We start from the raw sequence: 19356 nt of genomic DNA, 5'->3' as shown, positions 1-19356 counted from the left end.
TTTCACGGTGGGAACCACACATGCAGAGATCATCCGTTCACCTACTCTGCGTCTCACAAAGACACAGCGGTTGGAACCAAAAATCTTGAGTCGAGGAGTCGAGGGAGTAGGTGCTGGTTTCCAATGTTCATTCTCTGGGTTTCATAGTGAATCAAGAGAAGAGACGTTTTAATCCATCCCAGCGCATTTAGTTTCTGGGTCTCGAGTTTGACTTGTCGAGAATTGTGCATTCTTGTCCCCGCAGAGGGAGGCCGGTTTCTAGTTGTGCTTGGCCCACTTTTGGCTGGGTCACAGTGCGTTTTCATCAGTACCTGCGCCTATTGGCGATGATGGCTTCTATGATGACCGTGGTTCCACTCGGGCTGTTGCTGATGTGATGTAATGTTGGTGGGTGATAGACACTCGCTTGGACGCAGCACGACATCTAAACCAGCCTCTCCTGGTATCCCCGTCATGCCTACCGGCTTGGTAGAGGGACCCGTGGCTGTTGTCGCTGAGTAATCCCATGGTTCGAGTTATATCCCGCAAGGTGATCTCGACAGACGCATCGAGGGTGCGCTGTGCGAGGGAAACACAAATCGGGGGTTGTGGACAGTGTTGCAGAGCGGCCTGCACATCAATTACCTGGAACTGTTGGAGGTGTACATAGCGCTCAGGTGTTTTTTCCCATTGTTGACAGTTCAGCATGTGCTGGTGAGGACCGAAAACAGGACAGTGGTGGCGCAGGGAGGGGTGCGGTCTCAAGCTCTCTTATCCTTTGCTCGCTCTCTACTGCTGTGGAGCAGTGCACACTTTCCCTCACTCCAGGTACCCATGGGTGGTCTCCTAGATATAGAAAATGTTAGGCAGGGCTGACAGGGACCTGTTGTCCCAGGTGCACGGACAGGTCTGGAACCTGCGACCGGAGATTTGGATTCTGTGGGCTTGGCCCCTGAAAGGTCCAATCTGATGGCAAGATGTTTACCTCTAAACGTCATTGCTACTATCCAGTCTATATGAAGTTCGCCCTTGACGACTCTAAATTGACATTGCGTCCTAATGTGACCTTTGACCCTAAGGTCATGACTATGTCCTATACAGGTCTTTAGCTTTTGAGCTTTTCAGGTTGCATGCCCTGTGTCCAGTACGAGCATTACCATGTACATTGAGCGGACCAGGGGTGTCAGTTTGTGTGACTAACTTTTTGTCTGTTTTGATAATCCGGCTCGTGGTAGAGCGCTTTCTAAGCAGCGTCTCTCCAACTGGATTGTGGAGGATATCTCTCCGGCAAACGACAGGAATTACATAACGGTGTACACGCCCACTCTACCAGGGGTCTGGCGGCCTCTTGGACGTTGTTTAAAGGGTTGCCTGAAGGAGATATTTGTATTGCGGCTAGTTGAGCATCACCACACACTTTTTGTGAGGTTTTATCGCTTGGATGACACTCCTCCCAGTGTATGGGTAGATTGCGCAATAGCCAGGTACCGGAGGTTTTCCTGTCGGGTTGGAACTCTGGGTTGGAACTCTGGGGTGGTCTGTTGTGGGGCCATTTCATTTGGTGTCCACTGGGGGTTCGGCTTGGGGCTTGATTTCATATCCCCGTAGCTGTGTGGTACCTCGTTTCCCTCCTTCAGGGAACAGTAGTTATATAATATGTGTTGTACCGAGTTGACCGACTGAAAGGGAACGTAGAGTTATGACTGTACCTACTGTTCCCTGAAGGAGAAACGAGGTACAACACCTGTTCGGCCCAGTTCTGAGCTCGGTGAAGAGCAGTACTTAATTGAAGGAATGAATCCGTGCCTCGAGTTTATCCCCTGTGGAAGGGCGGGGCTTCCGGTGAGGCATGGCGTTGCTTGGCCTTGTCAGGCGTGATTCTAATGTTCTTCAGTAGAGGTATTTAGCGAGCAAACTCCTAATAGCTGTGTGGTACCTCGTTTCCCTCCTTCAGGGAACAGTAGTTATAGTCATAACTGTACGTTATGCAATTATGTCAGGGCAAAGAACATTTTCGGTTATCTGCTCTCGATTCAATGTCATTTTGTACTTATTATAATACAAAGCCTCAACCACATTTTTGGGGCTGTACAATGCCTTATTCTCATGTTGACTAAATTACCCCATTTACTTTTAACACTCTGTAAAGCTTCAGGACAAGGCTAATCATGCTTTGGATTCATATTACACTATTTTTTTTAAACTCTCCCAATTACCTATGGCAACAGTTTAAAAGCCTTTTCCTTCATGATATTTAGTTTTTATCACTGTGTGTGTTCTGGTAGATTAGGTAGCCCAGAACCAACTATTTTCTCACCAGGAAGCCCAAAACCAACCGTTTCGTCACCAGGAAGCCCAGAACCAACCGTTTCCTCACCAGGTAGCCCAGAACCAACTGTTTTCTCACTAGCGGCCCTCTGGTACACATACATAGTGTTGTTAATGAATGAGTGAGTCATCAGTCCAGGAGAAACAAGGGGAATAATTTTTTCCTTGTTTGTTTTTTTTCATCAAATGAAGTGATGTATTTATAGCCAAGGCTTAAAAAGAACATTGGTTGGAACGAAGCCTCAGCTTCATCTGTGCTTTGCTGTCCCATATGACTTGTCAGACTTAGTGTGATTCATATAGTGATATAAACAGAGTGAGTATCTGTCTTGACTATGTCAGAAGAGACCGCAGAAGGTCTTATGGAAATCCACCTGTAGATCACATTACTACATTCCCAAGTCTCCAAGTAGTACTGACACTCCTCTCCTCCTTCTCCTTCCTCGCCTCCTCTCCTTCTCGTTTCTCTCCATTCTCCTCTCCTCCCTCTCATTTCTCTCCATTATCCTCTCCTCCCTCCCTCCTCTCCTTCCTCCCTTCCTCTCCTCCTCTCCTTCTCGTTTCTCTCCATTCTCCTCTCCTCCCTCCCTCCTCTCCCTCTCGTTTCTCTCCATTCTCCTCTCCTCCCTCCCTCCTCTCCTTCCTCCCTTCCTCTCCTCCTCTCCTTCTCGTTTCTTTCCATTCTCCTCTCCTCCTTCTCCTTCCTCTCCTCCTCTCCTTCTCGTTTCTTTCCATTCTCCTCTCCTCCCTCCCTCCTCTCCTCCTTCTCCTTCCTCGCCTCCTCTCCTTCTCGTTTCTCTCCATTCTCCTCTCCTCCCTCTCTCCTCTCCTCCCTCCCTCCTCTCCTTCTCGTTTCTCTCCATTCTCCTCCCTCCCTCCTCTCCCTCCTCCCTTCCTCTCCTCCTCTCCTTCTCGTTTCTCTCCATTCTCCTCTCCTCCCTCCCTCCTCTCCTCCTTCTCCTTCCTCTCCTCCTCTCCTTCTCGTTTCTCTCCATTCTCCTCTCCTCCCTCCCTCCTCTCCCTCTCGTTTCTCTCCATTCTCCTCTCCTCCCTCCCTCCTCTCCTTCCTCCCTTCCTCTCCTCTCAGGTCCCCTCTCTCCCTGTGAGTGCCAGTATGTCGCCCACGCGCCTCCACTCCTCCAACCCCAACCTGTGCGCTGAGCAGGTGGACTTCCAGACCCCTGTCTCTCGCCAGATTCCTGACAACATGGAGTGTGGCGGTGACTACATCAAACTACAGGAGGACTTCTGCCTCATCGCTCAGAAAGGTACATTGGCTTGCGAAAGTATTCACCCCCCTTGGCATTTTTCCTATTTTGTTGCCTTACAACCTGGAATTAAAATAGATTTTTTTGGAGGGGTTTGTATCATTTGATTTACACCACATGCCTACCACTTTGAAGATGCAAAATATTTTTTATTGTGAAACTAACAAGAAATAAGACAAAAAAGGATTCACTCCCCCCCAAAGGCAATACTTTGTAGAGCCACCTTTTGCAGCAATTACAGCTGCAAGTCTCTTGGGGTATGTCTCTATTAGCTTGGCACATCTAACCACTGTGGTTTTGCCCATTCTTCAAGGCAATACTGCTCGAGCTTCTTCAAGTTGGATGGGTTCCGATGGTGTACAGCAATCTTTAAGTAATACCATAGATTCTCAATTGGATTGAGGTCTGGGCTTTGACTAGGCCATTCCAAGACAATTAAATGTTTCCCCTTAAACCACTTGAGTGTTGCTTTAGCGGTATGCTTAGGCTCATCGTCCTGCTGGAAGGTGAACCTCCATCCCAGTCTCAAATCTCTGGAAGATTGAAACATGTTTCCCTCAAGAATTTCCCTGTATTTAGCACCATCCATCATTTCTTCAATTCTGACCAGTTTCCCAGTCCCTGCCGATGAAAAACACCCCAACAGCATGATGCTGATGCGGGATGGTTTTCTCTGGGTTATGAGAGGTGTTGGATTTGCGCCAGACATAGCATTTTCCTTGATGGCCATAAAGCTCCATTTGAGTCTCATCTGACCAGAGTACCATCTTCCATATTTTTGGGGAGTCTCCCACATGCCTTTTGGCGAACACCAAATGTGTTTGCTAATTTTTGTCTTTAAGCAATGGCATTTTTCTGGCCACTCTTCCGTAAAGCCCGGCTCTGTGGAGCGTACAGCTTAAAATGGTCCTATGGACAGACACTCCAATGTCCATTGTGGAGCTTTTCAGCTCCTTCAGGGTTATCTTTGGTCTCTTTGTTTCCTCTCTTATTAATGCCCTCCTTGCCTGGTCCGTGAGTTTTGTTGGGTGGCCCTCTCTTGGCATGTTTGTTGTGGTGCCATATTAGATAGAGTTTTGGTGGGCGTTCTTCTCTTGGTGTGGTGCCATAATCCTTCCATTTTTTAATAATGGATTTTTTATTTCATTTTTATTTAACTAGGCAAGTCAGTTAAGAACAAATTCTTAATTTCAATGACGGCCTAGGAACAGTGGGTTTAACTACCTGTTCAGGGGCAGAACGACAGATTTGTACCTTGTCAGCTCGAGATTTGAACTTGCAACCTTTCGTTTACTAAAGATGCAATTTGTTAACTTCAGTAGCTGCCCATGGGTAAATTTACTGGGGGGAAAGCCAACCAGACCAGTTGAAATAATGGTTTGGTCTATATCCCGTTGGACATGCATTCATAGGCTACACGTCCGTGAAATAAGGCCGATAAGCTGTCAACCCACAGACAAAGTTCCAAGATGAGAGAAACACTGCTCTTGCTCGTACCACTTGTTTTATAAGCCTAAAATGTCACTTTTGAAACACCTGCAACAGTCAGCAAGGTTGTTTGGGGAAAGTATATGTTCTCTTTCATTGTCTCATTACTGTATATGCCTGTTCTTACTATAAAATATGAAGTATACAGTGCTTTCTGAAAGTATTCAGACCCCTTGAATTCTTCCACATTTTGTTATGTTACTGCCTTATTCTAAAATGATTTATTATTCTAAAATGGATTAAATAAATACACATCTTGAGCAATCTACACACAGTACGCCATAATGACGAAACGAAAACACCTTTTTTGAAATGTTTGCAAATGTATCATTTTTTTGAAACAGAAATACCTTTTTTACTTAAGTATTCAGACCCTTTGCGATGAGACTTGAAATTGATCTCAGGTGCCTCCTGTTTCCATTAATTATCCTTGAGTCCACCTGTGGTAAATTCAATTGATTGGACATGATTTGGAAAGGCACACACCTGTTGATATAAGATCCCACAGTTGACAGTGGCACTGTCACGGTGAAACCTGGCACCATCCCTACGGTGAAGCATGGTGGTGACAGCATCATACTGTGGGGATGTTTTTCAGCAGCAGAGACTGGGAGACTAGTCAGGATCGAGGGAAAGATGAACGGACCAAAGTACAGAGAGATCCTTGATGAAAACCTGCTCCAGAGAGCTCAGGACCTCAGACTGGGGCGAAGGTTCACCTTCCAATAGGACAATGCACACAGCCAAGACAACGCAGGAGTGGCTTCGGGACAAGTCTCTGAATGTCTATGAGAGGCCTGGCCAGAGGCCGGACTAAACCCGATCTAACATCTCTAGAGAGACCTGAAAATAGCTGTGCAGCAACACACCCCATCCAACCTGACAGAGCTTGAGAGGATCTACAGAGAAGAATAGGAGAACTGCCTAAATACAGGTGTGTCAAGCTTGTAGAGTCATACCCAAGAAGACTCAATGCTACAATATGAATTGAATACATTTTTAGAATAAGGCTGTAATGTAACACAATGTGGAAAAAGTGAAGGGGTCTGAATACTTTCCGAATGCACTGTACATATTAAAACGTATTATTAGATTATTATTTGTGTTTTTGCTGCCTAGCCCCGGGAAGCTCCTGCATCAGCCGTCCCTGTTCACCGTCCCTTTACACTATACCAGCAAAGTGTAGGGAAACCATTAGTAAGAGTTGTAAGTAACCAGAGGGTGTGTTTAAAATGACTTCTGGTTCCTGTCTTTTGCAGTCCACTCCATGTTGAAGTCTGCGTTCAACACAGTGGCCATGGAGAAGGAGAAGATCAAATCTGTTCTCTCAGACCAGGAGCAGTCAGAGCGGCCTGCCCAGGTCATCACCCTCAGGAAGTCTCTGTCACAGGTGAGACCGGCAGGTGTTCATTTAGAATTCTCCTTCTACACTACCCACAAACCTCCTGCACTGGGTACAGTCACTATAAATGGTTAATTGTGTTTTTTGTTGTTGTCAGAACACACTACATCACCTTAAATATTATGTGCAGCACTTGAAACATGAAATGTACTGGCTGGAGAGATGAGGGGTTTCAAAGGAATTGGTATGACTTTCATCACTGCTTGAGTTTGATTTCTGTTTCTTTGCGAATGGATCCATTTCATATAGTCACATAGTGAGATGAAAACAGATGATATGTGTAGAGCTGAATATGAATGTATAGCTGTACAATATAGATCCAGTTGTAATGTTTATCTGTTTAGTTCTGTATTCCTCTCTACACCCCTCTCATCCAGCTGACAGATTAGTGATTGATTAGTATTTCTCCTCTTTTCAGGCCCTGTCCCAAAACGCTGAGCTTAAAACCCGACTGGGCCGCATCCACTCTGAGTCGGTCCTGTCTGAACAAACAATCAGTGTGAACCTTATCACCAGTCCTGATGAGGTAGCTAGCTACGTCTTCTACTGGATCAAGTTGTTGTTTTGTTGTCATTGTCCCTGAAATGCAGGACACTTGCCATTGCAGTGCTGGGTGTGCTTATGGCAGCCAGCTGGTAGCTACCAGGTGACGTCAGGGAGAATAGTGATCTTGTGTGCTGTTTATCTCCTCTGTGGTGTTATACATCCTGTTGTAGAGCTGGACAAGTCACTTTAGTTAACTGGAAAACATTGTGTATCCTCTGCTTTACTGCGTTTACCAATTAGGGTATTGATTCCTGTCCTTAAAGAAAGATGGTGTTTCCAGTATGTCTTGTCAGGTGAGCTCACTGATCATTAAAGTTGTGCTGAGCCTGACGTCAAGGTAAATGGAAAAAAACAATGTGATCCTACCAGGAATATAGGAAGAATAAAGTCTCCAATGACTGCTGGGTCTCCACCGTCGTCTCGTCACCTAAAGTCACTTAGTAAAAGACAATGTACTGATTGTGTTTCTCTGTTTCCTTAAAAAGGGGGGTGAGCAGAGGGGAATCCCTCTGACTCAACAGACGTCCAATGAGAGCAGGCTGTCGATGTCAGAGTCTGTGTCGGAGTTCTTCGACGCCCAGGAAGTGCTGCTGTCGGCCAGCTCGTCAGAGAACGAGGTGAGAGAGGGCTGGGGAGGGAGGCTCTCCAAACTAGAGGGGGACTCTCCAAACTAGAGGGGGACTCTCCAGTCTCTAGTCTATAATGCTGCTGGGTCCAGTCATGTCCTTTAACTGAGTCTAGTCATGTCCAATTTCTCGTGAAACCAACTCCAGGTTTTCAATGGTACGCCCTTCTTCATGGATTTGACATGGTCCTTCCTCCAGTCTGATGATTTGTCTGTTCTTAAGCCACAGAGTTGGCTTTTTTTTCACTCACTGCCATGACAGACCCAATGCCATGAGTATCGAGTACCAGTCAATATATCCCCATGAGAGCCATCACCCTTCAGGCCTATCTGGCTGCTCCCCAGGTGTGAAAACCAAGTGCTGCTATCTAGAGTTCTGCTGAAGGATTACTCAACACGGAGATCCATCACCAGGCTAGAGCCAAACCCTCTGCCTCAGGTACCAGGCCCTATTCAAACCAGCAGAGTTCTGTTGGTCAATAAACCCTCTGCCTCAGGTACCAGGTCCTATTCAAACCAGCAGAGTTCTGTTGGTCAATAAACCCTCTTCCAGCAGCCGACTGTACTGCATTAGAGGCCATTACTACCAACAGCCACAATCTGCTATTCTCTGGTACCGTCAGTAAGATCATTGTATGTTACTATATATGTAAAGTGGAAATGCTGCAGTGTCTCATCTTGTGGTGACTGCAGAAAGAGAGAGAAGAGATAGCAAGCACTGACGGCAGTTTGCTAGTCACTGCCAAAATGCAGTGTGTGTGTGTACTGTACTGTACTGTGTGTGTGTGTGTGTACTGTACTGTGTGTGTGTATGTGTGTGTACTGTACTGTACTGGCTCTGTTGTCTTCCTCTAACCCTCTAGGCCTCAGACGATGAATCATACGTCAGCGATGTGAGTGATAACATTTCAGAAGACAATGCCAGCGTGACTGATAACGTCTCCAGACAAAGTAGGTCCTCCTTAGCTTTCCAAAAATGCCTCTCCTTCCATTACAGTGTGTGTGTGTGTGTGTGTGAGGGGGGGGGATTGACCTCGCAGGCCTCACTGTGTCCCAACAGCTGCACTCGAGGCTTATGAAAGCTATCAGTGTGAAGTGCAGGAATGCCTCTAACTTCTATTCTAACCCTTCATCCTTCGACTATGTTTCAGTCGTGAACTACCTGTGGCTACGATGAGATGCAAGGATTAGGATTTGACGAGGCCTTGTAGTTCAGACAGTCGTCAGTCCCGATGATGGTCCGTGACAGTACTGTACTTTCTTCTGGTTTCAGTGCCGAACGGAGACCTGGCTGGAAGTGCCTTTCGTAACGGGCGTCGCCCGTGTCTCCCCGCCCCCTCGCCAGACTGCAGCAACATCAACCTGTGGAACATCCTGAGGAACAACATAGGGAAGGACCTGTCCAAGGTGTCCATGCCCGTGGAGCTCAACGAGCCCCTCAACACCCTGCAGCACATGTGTGAAGAGCTGGAGTACACTGAGCTACTAGACAGGGCTGCCGATACGGAGGACCCTTATGAACGCATGGTACGGCCCAAACACTCACCCCTCTGAGTATGAAGGCATGGTACGGTCCAAACACTCACCTCTGTGTATGAAGGCATGGTACGGTCCAAACACTCACCCCTCTGAGTATGAAGGCATGGTACGGCCCAAACACTCACCTCTGTGTATGAAGGCATGGTACGGCCCAAACACTCACCTCTGTGTATGAAGGCATGGTACGGTCCAAACACTCACCTCTGTGTATGAAGGCATGGTACGGCCCAAACACTCACCTCTGTGTATGAAGGCATGGTACGGCCCAAAGACTCACCCCTCTGAGCCTTTATTTAACCAGGTAGGCTAGTTGAGAACAAGTTCTCATTTGCAACTGCGACCTGGCCAAGATAAAGCATAGCAGTGTGAACAGACAACACATAGTTATACATGGAGTAAACAATTAACAAGTCAATAACACAGTAGGAAAAAAAAGGGGAGTCTATATACATTGTGTGCAAAAGGCATGAGGAGGTAGGCGAATAATTACAATTTTGCAGATTAACACTGGAGTGATAAATGATCAGATGGTCATGTACCAGTAGAGATATTGGTGTGCAAAAGAGCAGAAAAGTAAATAAATAAAAACAGTATGGGGATGAGGTAGGTAAAAATGGGTGGGCTATTTACCGATAGACTATGTACAGCTGCAGCGATCGGTTAGCTGCTCAGATAGCAGATGTTTGAAGTTGGTGAGGGAGATAACTTCCAACTTCAGCGATTTTTGCAATTCGTTCCAGTCACAGGCAGCAGAGAACTGGAACGAAATGAGGTGTTGGCTTTAGGGATGATCAGTGAGATACACCTGCTGGAGCGCGTGCTACGGATGGGTGTTGCCATCGTGACCAGTGAACTGCGATAAGGCGGAGCTTTACCTAGCATGGACTTGTAGATGACCTGGAGCCAGTGGGTCTGGCGACGAATATGTAGCGAGGGCCAGCCGACTAGAGCATACAAGTCGCAGTGGTGGGTGGTATAAGGTGCTTTAGTGACAAAACGGATGGCACTGTGATAAACTGCATCCAGTTTGCTGAGTAGAGTGTTGGAAGCAATTTTGTAGATGACATCGCCGATGACAAGCTTCATGGTTTCAGTTCTGAAAAGGAGACCAGTATAACTCTGCATTCTCTAGCACCACAAGGTATGGCACATTACTGTAACTCTTAGTGATGATGTGACCCAGTCAACCAGCTAACACAGAGGAAACATACCACAGAGGCTGATGTAAAGATGTAAAACCTCTTTATATTAGGATGCATTAGCAACCATAGACATTACCATCACTAACCCATACAGCGTGACCCAGTGTCTCCCATCACTAACCCATACAGTGTGACCCAGTGTCTCCCATCACTGACCCATATAGTGTGACCCAGTGTCTCCCATCACTGACCCATACAGCGTGACCCAGTGTCTCCCATCACTGACCCATATAGCGTGACCCAGTGTCTCCCATCACTAACCCATACAGCGTGACCCAGTGTCTCCCACCACTAACCCATACAGTGTGACCCAGTGTCTCCCATCACTAACCCATACAGCGTGACCCAGTGTCTCCCACCACTAACCCATACAGTGTGACAAGGCCTCGTCTCCCACCACTAACCCATACAGCGTGACCCAGTGTCTCCCACCACTAACCCATACAGTGTGACAAGGCCTCGTCTCCCACCACTAACCCATACAGCGTGACCCAGTCCCTGGTACTGACAGACATGTTAGTTTGTCTATATCTGTGTGCGCTGCTGTGGCGTTGACAGGGACAAGCCCAAAGTAAACATTCTGAAGGCTTCCGGAGACAAAGGCCAGAAATATCATGCTCTGATGCAGCTGTCGACCTTGTTCAATCTCACATCTGTCCTTCCACTGACTTAGTTATCATAACAGGACGGTGTGTGAATACAATCATGTTGGACTTGTTAGATAAAAGACTATGACATTTCATTACTGGGCTGTTGTAAACCAGGATGTTCCAGGGGTTTAACTGCTGTTACTTAATGGTACCATGCATTATTTGATGCGCAAATGATTCATGCATAACTTTCAGAAAAGGAGAATTTGTGTTTCAGTGTAACGACAGCAGCCATATTAACGTAAGGCATTGAAGTCATTGTGTATGTTCTGTGTAGTTTGTGTATTTTTTTTATTTATTTTTTATCGTGTTGCCGTTTCTCTGCTACAGGCCATTATGGCAGCGTTCGTCATCTCAGGATACTCCTCCACGTACTACAGAGCGGGAAGCAAGCCATTCAACCCTTTACTGGGAGAGACGTATGAATGTATCCGTGAGGACAAGGGCATGTGTTTTATCGCTGAGCAGGTAGGTTCCCACAGTACTGCATTTTTAGATTATAATGAATGGACAGGGTGAAACCTGATCCTAGATCAGCTACTCCTATGAATACAGGCTCTGGCGTATTTACCAATACCTTAACCCCCCCCCCCCCCCATACGGTGTATACGTTGTCAAGAAATGAATCAATACTGTAAATGTCCCTAAACAAAAAAACAGGGTCAAATGTAGTCTCTATAGACAGACTGGTTGCCTCCCACAATGTACCATTGTTCCCTTGGTACCATTGTTCCCTTGGTCTGGGATTTCTGAGACCAGGTCAAATGTGCCCGTTCTCTTCCATGCACTGGAGTCGGTAAGGTCCATTTATAACTAACATGAGCTGCAGGTTGCAGTATTGTATTGTGCTGCAGACTGATCCTGTCAGGTCTGTAGGCTTTCAGAGTGCTTAAAGAAAGACTGTGTCCCAGTCTGCTGCTAGAGTAGGTCCAGGGTCAGATCCAGAGTCAGGTCCAGGGTCAGGTCCAGGGTCAGATCCAGGGTCAGATCCTGGGTCAGATCCAGGGTCAGGTCCAAGTCCAGGTCCAGGGTCAGGTCCAATTCCAGGGTCAGGGTCAGATCCATGGTCAGGTCCAAGTCCAGGGTCAGATCCAGGGTCAGGTCCAAGTCCAGGGTCAGATTCAGGGTCAGGTCCAGGGTCAGGTCCAAGTCCATGGTCAGATCCAGGGTCAGGTCCAAGTCCAGGGTCAGGTCCAAGTCCAGGGTCAGATCCAGGGTCAGGTCCAAGTCCAGGGTCAGGTCCAGAGTCAGGTCCAGGGTCAGGTCCAAGTCCAGGGTCAGGTCCAAGTCCATGGTCAGATCCAGGGTCAGGTCCAAGTCCAGGGTCAGGTCCAAGTCCATGGTCAGGTCCAAGTCCAGGGTCAGGTCCAAGTCCAGGGTCAGATCCAGGGTCAGGTCCAAGTCCAGGGTCAGGTCTAAGTCCAGGGTCAGGTCCAGGGAAGGCTGTCATTCTGCCCTCTTCTCTCTCTTTATGATGGGGACCCTGTTGTTGTCATCTCTCAGCTATTCTCCCTGACCTGACTGACTGGCCTGACTGAATCATTGAAAAGTGAAAGACTAAAGTTACATACATGGGATGCTTTAGTGAATTTCAGAATGTCTGGAATAGAAAAGGCAGAAATAAAACAATTCAATAAACATTTGCAGCCAGTCATCCACAACATAGCCCTATGCAGTCGTTCAATTCCTATAGAAGGTGGCAAAGGCTGAGGATGTGTGTTCAACATCTGAATGGCCTGACTGAACCTGACTGGCCTGACTGAACCTGACTGACTGGCCTGACTGACTGAACCTGACTGCCTGGCCTGACTGAACCTGACTGACTGGCCTGACTGACTGACCTGACTGAACCTGACTGGCTGACTGAACCTGAATGACTGGCCCGACTGAGAACCTGAATGACTGGCTCGACTGAGAACCTGAATGACTGGCCTTGACTGAACCTAGTTTGCACTTAGCCTCAGTGCTGGCGTTAGCTGTTACTGGTTGCCCCGTCCGCATGATAGTCACGATATAATGACTCACCCTCTTCTTCTCACAACACGTTTAGAATGGTTCTAGAATGAAGTGGCTGCTTTTGTATCTGGACCTAAAATGAATTCCTCTAAGAGGTAATAATCTAGCAGTATTGTCACTGATGTTATGATGTTTGATTATCTCTTGAAGGTGAGCCACCATCCACCCATATCAGCTTGTCACGCTGATTCCAACAAGTTCACCTTCTTGCAAGGTACGTTACCTGTTGAATTACAGTGTCACACGCGCACTTCCTCAATGAGGTCATGGTTTTTCATTTTGCATCAAGATGGTACATTGATGGTTAATTCTGCCGATCTTCTTCTCAGACGTCAGATGGAAAAACAAATTCTGGGGGAAATCAATGGAAATCCTCCCAATTGGCACCGTTAATGTTATCCTTCCAAGGTAATCCACACACACACACACACCGCACACACACACACACCACACACACACACACACACACACACACACCACACACACACACACACACACACACACAGTCTGACATCCTCAAGACATATCACCAATGTCACTTACTATAGGAGGTACATCCATAAGAGTGGCCTTAACTTCTTGAAGCCTTCAGGTCCCTGCTAGCCTTCCCCTGCCACAGTCATCACTCCACTCTGGGTCCCTGGAAGCTTTTACAGAGCTACTGTCCGCCCTATTAAAGTGCCCCTTGACAGGGTTTGGGAGGGGGAGCTGTGCGAAATGAATCACTTAGACAGAAGAGCGGGAGGGGATGTGTGAAGGTTGCTGAATAAGCACATAGATTATAGTACATCGCAAGTGTCTGTGCCTCAGAAAATGAGATTCCACCGGCCCTGCTATTTAGCTTGTGAGACCTCTAACACTCTGTGTGATTATGTGGCCCGGATATCATCTTAAAGACACAGACAGACTTCATAACTATCATGTGATTACTGTAGATATTCCTGACTGCTGCTGTTATGTCGTTCAGCTTTGGGGACCACTATGAATGGAACAAGGTCACCACCTGCGTGCACAACATCCTAAGTGGCAGAAGGTGGATCGAACACTACGGAGAGATCACCGTTAGAAACACCAAAAGCAGCGCCTGTATCTGCAAACTTACCTTCGTCAAGGTAAGACATCATTAGGCACAAATTCGTCATTATTATTCATTAGGCACCTCAGTTGCGCTTATGTGGTTCCTGTTAAACACAACCAGAATAAGCTCACCTGGGTTTCTGAGGTCTTCCTCTGGAAGGTGTCTCTAGCAACACTACCAATGCATGCGAAGGGAGACCTGGGTTTCTGAGGTCTTCTTCTGGAAGGTGTCTCTAGCAACACTACCAATGCATGCGAAGGGAGACCTGGGTTTCTGAGGTCTTCTTCTGGAAGGTGTCTCTAGCAACGCTACCAATGCATGCGAAGGGAGGTGTTAAGAGAGAATGGTTCATGTTAACAAGGCTTTAAGGGACCTCCATTGCAATTTTCTTGACGGTGAACTCGGCTGTGGAATAAGTCCCATAAAATCACTATGAAGTCCAAAGACAATTATGTGCTGAGAAATAGCCATACCTGTTGGAGCATCTATCACATATCTTGGCTGACTACAATTTGGACATTTGAATTATTGTCTATGTTGTTTCCTTGCTAGTGGATGATGGATGTTATGTATCTTATGATCGCAATGTTACTGTTGTCTCATTTTGCTTGTAGGGAAATTACTGGAGTTCTAATGTGAATGAGGTTCAAGGGTTTGTGATGGACCAAGAGGGGAAGGTGGTGCGTCGGCTGTTCGGAAAATGGCACGAGGGCCTTTACTGTGGAGTCCCGCCCTCTGCCAGATGCATCTGGAGGCCAGGTAACTACCAGTGTGAATTTTGGCAGCTATTTTAGATTTTTATCTTAAAATACCTTTTAGTCTTAGTCACATTTTAGTAATTTCATCCTTCGTTAGTTTTAGTTATTATCAGTCGACTAAAACTATTTTAGTGTAGTTGTAGTCACAGACATTTTAGTCACATAATAGTTTTTTTTCTTCTATTAAATAATGAATATTTAGGCTACCTCTAACTTCCATCTTGTGCACATTCAGATAGCCTTGTCCAACTAGACCTACTATCCCCATGAATACCTTGGCTGGAAATGTTGATATTGTGGCAGATTGGAACCAATGCGGCAGGGTAGCCTAGTGGTTAGAGCGTTGGACTAGTAACCGGAAGGTTGCAAGTTCAAACCCCCGAGTTGACAAGGTAAAAATCTGTCGTTCTGCCCCTGAACAGGCAGTTAACCCACTGTTCCTAGGCCGTCATTGAAAATAAGAATTAGTTTTTAACTGACTTGCCTAGTTAAATAAAGGTCAAACAAATAAAATAATTAACCATATAGGCTACAAAGCCTTGGCTACAGGTTAAACAATTTACAGCTGATTTTTCTCCCCGTCATAACTGTCAAGGAGGGTAAATAAAAGTGGTTTCCTTGAAAAGGGGAGAATTTCAGCTTTTCAAAATCTTTTACTGTACTCCTTATATTCAAGAAATTGAATTTGTTTTTCCCGTAGGACAAAAGCAACAGCAACTTGATGAGGACTTGTGAGGCGTCTATATCTCAAACTAGACACTCTAATGTACTTGTCCTCTTGCTCAGTTGTGCACCGGGGCCTCCCACTCCTCTTTCTATTCTGGTTAGAGCCAGTTTGCGCTGTTCTGTGAAGGGAGTAGTACGCAGCGTTGTATGAGATCTTCAGTTTCTTGGCAATTTCTCGCATGGAGTAGCCTTCATTTCTCAGAACAAGAATAGACTGATGAGTTTCAGAAGAAAGGTCTTTGTTTCTGGCCATTTTGAGCCTGTAACCGAGCCCACAAAAACTGATGTTCCAGATACTCAACTAGTTCAAAGGCCCGTTTTATTGCTTCTTTAATCAGAACAACAGTTTTCAGCTGTGCTAATATAATTGCAAAAGGGTTTTCTAATGATCAATTAGCCTTTTAAAATTATCAACTTGGATTAGCTAACACAACGTGCTATTGGAACACAGGAGTGATGGTTACTGATAATGGGCCTCTGTAAGCCTATGTAGATATTCCATTAATAAAATCATCCGTTTCCAGCTACAATAGTCATTTACAACATGAACAATGTCTACACTGTATTTCTGATCAATTTGATGTTATTTTAATGGACAAAAAAATAAAATTTTCTTTCAGAAAACAAGGACATTTCTAAGTGACCCCAAACTTTTGAACAGTATGTATATGTATGGTTTTTCACTGACAAATAAAATCGTTTCAATCAATCAATCCAAAATATGCAGCGGACATTTGATGAATGGAAAGAGACATCTATTACAAAACAACAAGCATTTTAATGACACGCAGAATACATTTTCTGTTTGCTGAGATTGACATAGTTTATTTATTGTGGTGTTGAAAACACAAACCAGAGATATTGGGAGTGCCCAAAGTCACTAATGTTTATTGGTTGTGTGGTGCATTGGCACAGAAACCTGTCGGTGATAAATGTGTTGCATATATTTTAATAAATATGGCATCAAAATATTGAAAATGTGATTTCTTCCTAGCTGATCATTGTCTGCAGCCGACTCTGATCGTAGTGTAATGAAACAGGCAGGGAGAGTGAGTTCGTCTGTGGTGGTCGGTGAAACCTCCCCCTTCTGGCCTGTAGCCCTGCGAGGCATCGACTGTGCCACAAAAGCTGAAGTGGCAAAGTCGATATCCACATTTAGAAACACAAGGTCGCTACTGTTATTGTTATTTCTGTTGTTAAACATTATTTTGAGTTAATTCAATGAGGGGGAGGGTGTTCCATGTATTTGATTGGCTAAGAGGAGGGTCGTGTAAAAATATATTTTTTATGTTGGGGGGGGGGGGGGGGGGTGCATTTTTTTATGACACCTTGAGTTGGACCAGCCCCTCCCACTCCCCAGTAAATTTTGATTTGTCCCTAATCAAAGCAAAAAAAGCCTACATGAAAGTAAGAAAGATTATTGTTTCTATTTGAGGTTAGACCAGGTCTCTCTTGAAAAAGAGATGTTATCTCAATGAGAAAACCTGTATAAATAAAGGTTAAAGGAGATGTCCTGGCTTCACATCAGTTCAAAAGATGGACCAAAAAAAGCTGTGTGGGAGCAGCTCAATCAGACCATGCAGCTGAGAGGATTGCATGAAATATTTTTCAAGCATATATGCATTAAGACAAAACAGATGAAGAGGGAGCTTCATGTCAAATGAAATGTCCATTAGTCTCACGTGGAATTCTCGTCTCGTCACGTTTTCGCCAACTAAAATGAAAAGTACATTTGTAATAGTTATCGTTTTTTTTCCCCCCAGGGTGTCTCGTCATAGTTTCAGTCAGGAAAAATAGGTAGTTGACGAGTATTTTTCGGCATAGTTACCGTTGACGAAAGTAACTACGTCAATCATACTGTTGCTAAGCAGGACGCTTTGAATTGGATATCCGCAATCGTTAAACAGACAACGGCATTAGATTAAACCGTAAAATACTAGCACATGAGATTATAATACGGGGACAAAGAAAGTGTTGACACTGGTGTCAATAATCCACACCAATGGAAAATAAAAACTTTGTATTCGTTATAATTTTATTTTAGGGGATCAACTTTAATATTGCAGATAGATTGTTGCTTCCATCAATATAATCGTCTGCATTTCAACAACAACAACAAGAAGAACTTTGAACTGATTCTTGACCCGTGTGATGTCATGTGTTCCTTCCTCAGGCTCCATGCCCACAGACTACGAGCTGTATTATGGCTTTACCAGGTTTGCCATTGAGCTCAATGAGCTTTGCCCTGAGATGCAAGACCTGCTACCACCTACAGATGCTCGCTTCAGACCCGATCAGAGGTAGAAACATACAACCGTTGCGCCATCACACTTTCAGCTACTGTGCCTAGAAGACTGTATGAGAAATGCACTGTATGCTACCTACTGCTGCCACCAGTTGAGAGAAGGTGGAGCGGTACCAGTATCATACAGATCGGACTGGATGAACCACTGAACTAGCACACCTTTATTGTCATGAACCTTGACCCGGAGGCTAGTTGAACTAGCTGCCAAATCAAAATGGACTATATCGTAAAAATGTATGAAAACAAAAATGTGCTTTTTGGTCTAAATTTAAAGCAAAGGTTAGGCATTAGGGTTAGCGGTGTAGTTAATGTCAGATTTCATGACTTTGTGGCTGTGCCAGCTAGTGACCACTAGTGCAGAATTGCCTCCTGGGTAAGATTCATGACAATAAATGCCAACCAGCACAATGCAGCTGTTGTTGTGGTCTGATATAGAGTTACAGAATGGTTGATTTAGTGAAGCTCTAAAAAAGGACTAAAAGCTAGTTTTACATCTGAAATAAGAGGATGAGATAGTATTTGTATGGTTAAATATGTTTACAAGCTTTATGTGTATTTCCCTGACGAGTGACGTTTGACAGTATATTCGACTCATGGGGATGTTGTTTCTCTACATTAGACACCTGGAGGAGGGGAATGTGGAAATGGCAGCCTCAGAAAAACAGCGCATTGAGGACATGCAGCGCACCAGGAGGAAGTGGCAAGACGAGAACGACATTAAGCATGAACCACGCTTCTTCAAGTGAGTAAAGAGGCTAGATGGTCATTTACAAGGACATACTGTATTCCCCAGGCCAGGTTAGTGGGGGAAACAGGGTAGGTTGGGAAGGTTTCCCCCAGGCCAGGTTAGTGGGGGAAACATGGTAGGTTGGGAAGGTCTCCCCCAGGCCAGGTTAGTGGGGGAAACAGGGTAGGTTGGGAAGGTCTCCCCCAGGCCAGGTTAGTGGGTGAAACAGGGTAGTTTGGGATGTTCTCCCCCAGGCCAGGTTAGTGGGGGAAACAGGGTAGTTTGGGATGGTCTCCCCCAGGCCAGGTTAGTGGGGGAAACAGGGTAGTTTGGGATGGTCTCCCCCAGGCCAGGTTAGTGGGGGAAACAGGGTAGTTTGGGATGGTCTCCCCCAGGCCAGGTTAGTGGGGGAAACAGGGTAGGTTGGGAAGGTCTCCCCCAGGCCAGCTTAGTGGGAGAAACAGGGTAGTTTGGGATGGTCTCCCCCAGGCCAGCTTAGTGGGGGAAACAGGGTAGGTTGGGAAGGTCTCCCCCAGGCCAGCTTAGTGGGGGAAACAGGGTAGGTTGGGAAGGTCTCCCCCAGGCCAGCTTAGTTGGAGAAACAGGGTAGTTTGGGATGGTCTCCCCCAGGCCAGCTTAGTGGGGAAAACAGGGTAGGTTGGGAAGGTCTCCCCCAGGCCAGCTTAGTGGGGAAAACAGGGTAGGTTGGGAAGGTCTCC

General features: G+C 45.9%; 1 protein-coding gene across 1 annotated transcript in view; it reads left to right on the top strand.

Moving 5' to 3' along the window:
* The window catches only part of LOC109870632 (oxysterol-binding protein-related protein 6), a 74725-nt gene that overhangs the window by 50419 nt on the left and 4950 nt on the right, over positions 1–19356 (top strand). Inside the window, exons 9-21 of the mRNA XM_031805473.1 lie at positions 3395–3575; positions 6323–6453; positions 6884–6991; positions 7497–7628; positions 8500–8587; positions 8910–9163; positions 11358–11495; positions 13194–13257; positions 13373–13451; positions 14011–14155; positions 14736–14880; positions 17779–17905; positions 18530–18652. Of these exons, the coding sequence (XP_031661333.1) occupies positions 3395–3575; positions 6323–6453; positions 6884–6991; positions 7497–7628; positions 8500–8587; positions 8910–9163; positions 11358–11495; positions 13194–13257; positions 13373–13451; positions 14011–14155; positions 14736–14880; positions 17779–17905; positions 18530–18652 (1715 nt within the window). The remainder of the gene's footprint in view (positions 1–3394; positions 3576–6322; positions 6454–6883; positions 6992–7496; positions 7629–8499; positions 8588–8909; positions 9164–11357; positions 11496–13193; positions 13258–13372; positions 13452–14010; positions 14156–14735; positions 14881–17778; positions 17906–18529; positions 18653–19356) is intronic.

This window comes from Oncorhynchus kisutch, linkage group LG26 (assembly GCF_002021735.2).
Source record: "Oncorhynchus kisutch isolate 150728-3 linkage group LG26, Okis_V2, whole genome shotgun sequence".
NCBI classification, from domain to species: domain Eukaryota; kingdom Metazoa; phylum Chordata; class Actinopteri; order Salmoniformes; family Salmonidae; genus Oncorhynchus; species Oncorhynchus kisutch.
This window is presented reverse-complemented; position numbering and strand designations above follow the sequence as displayed.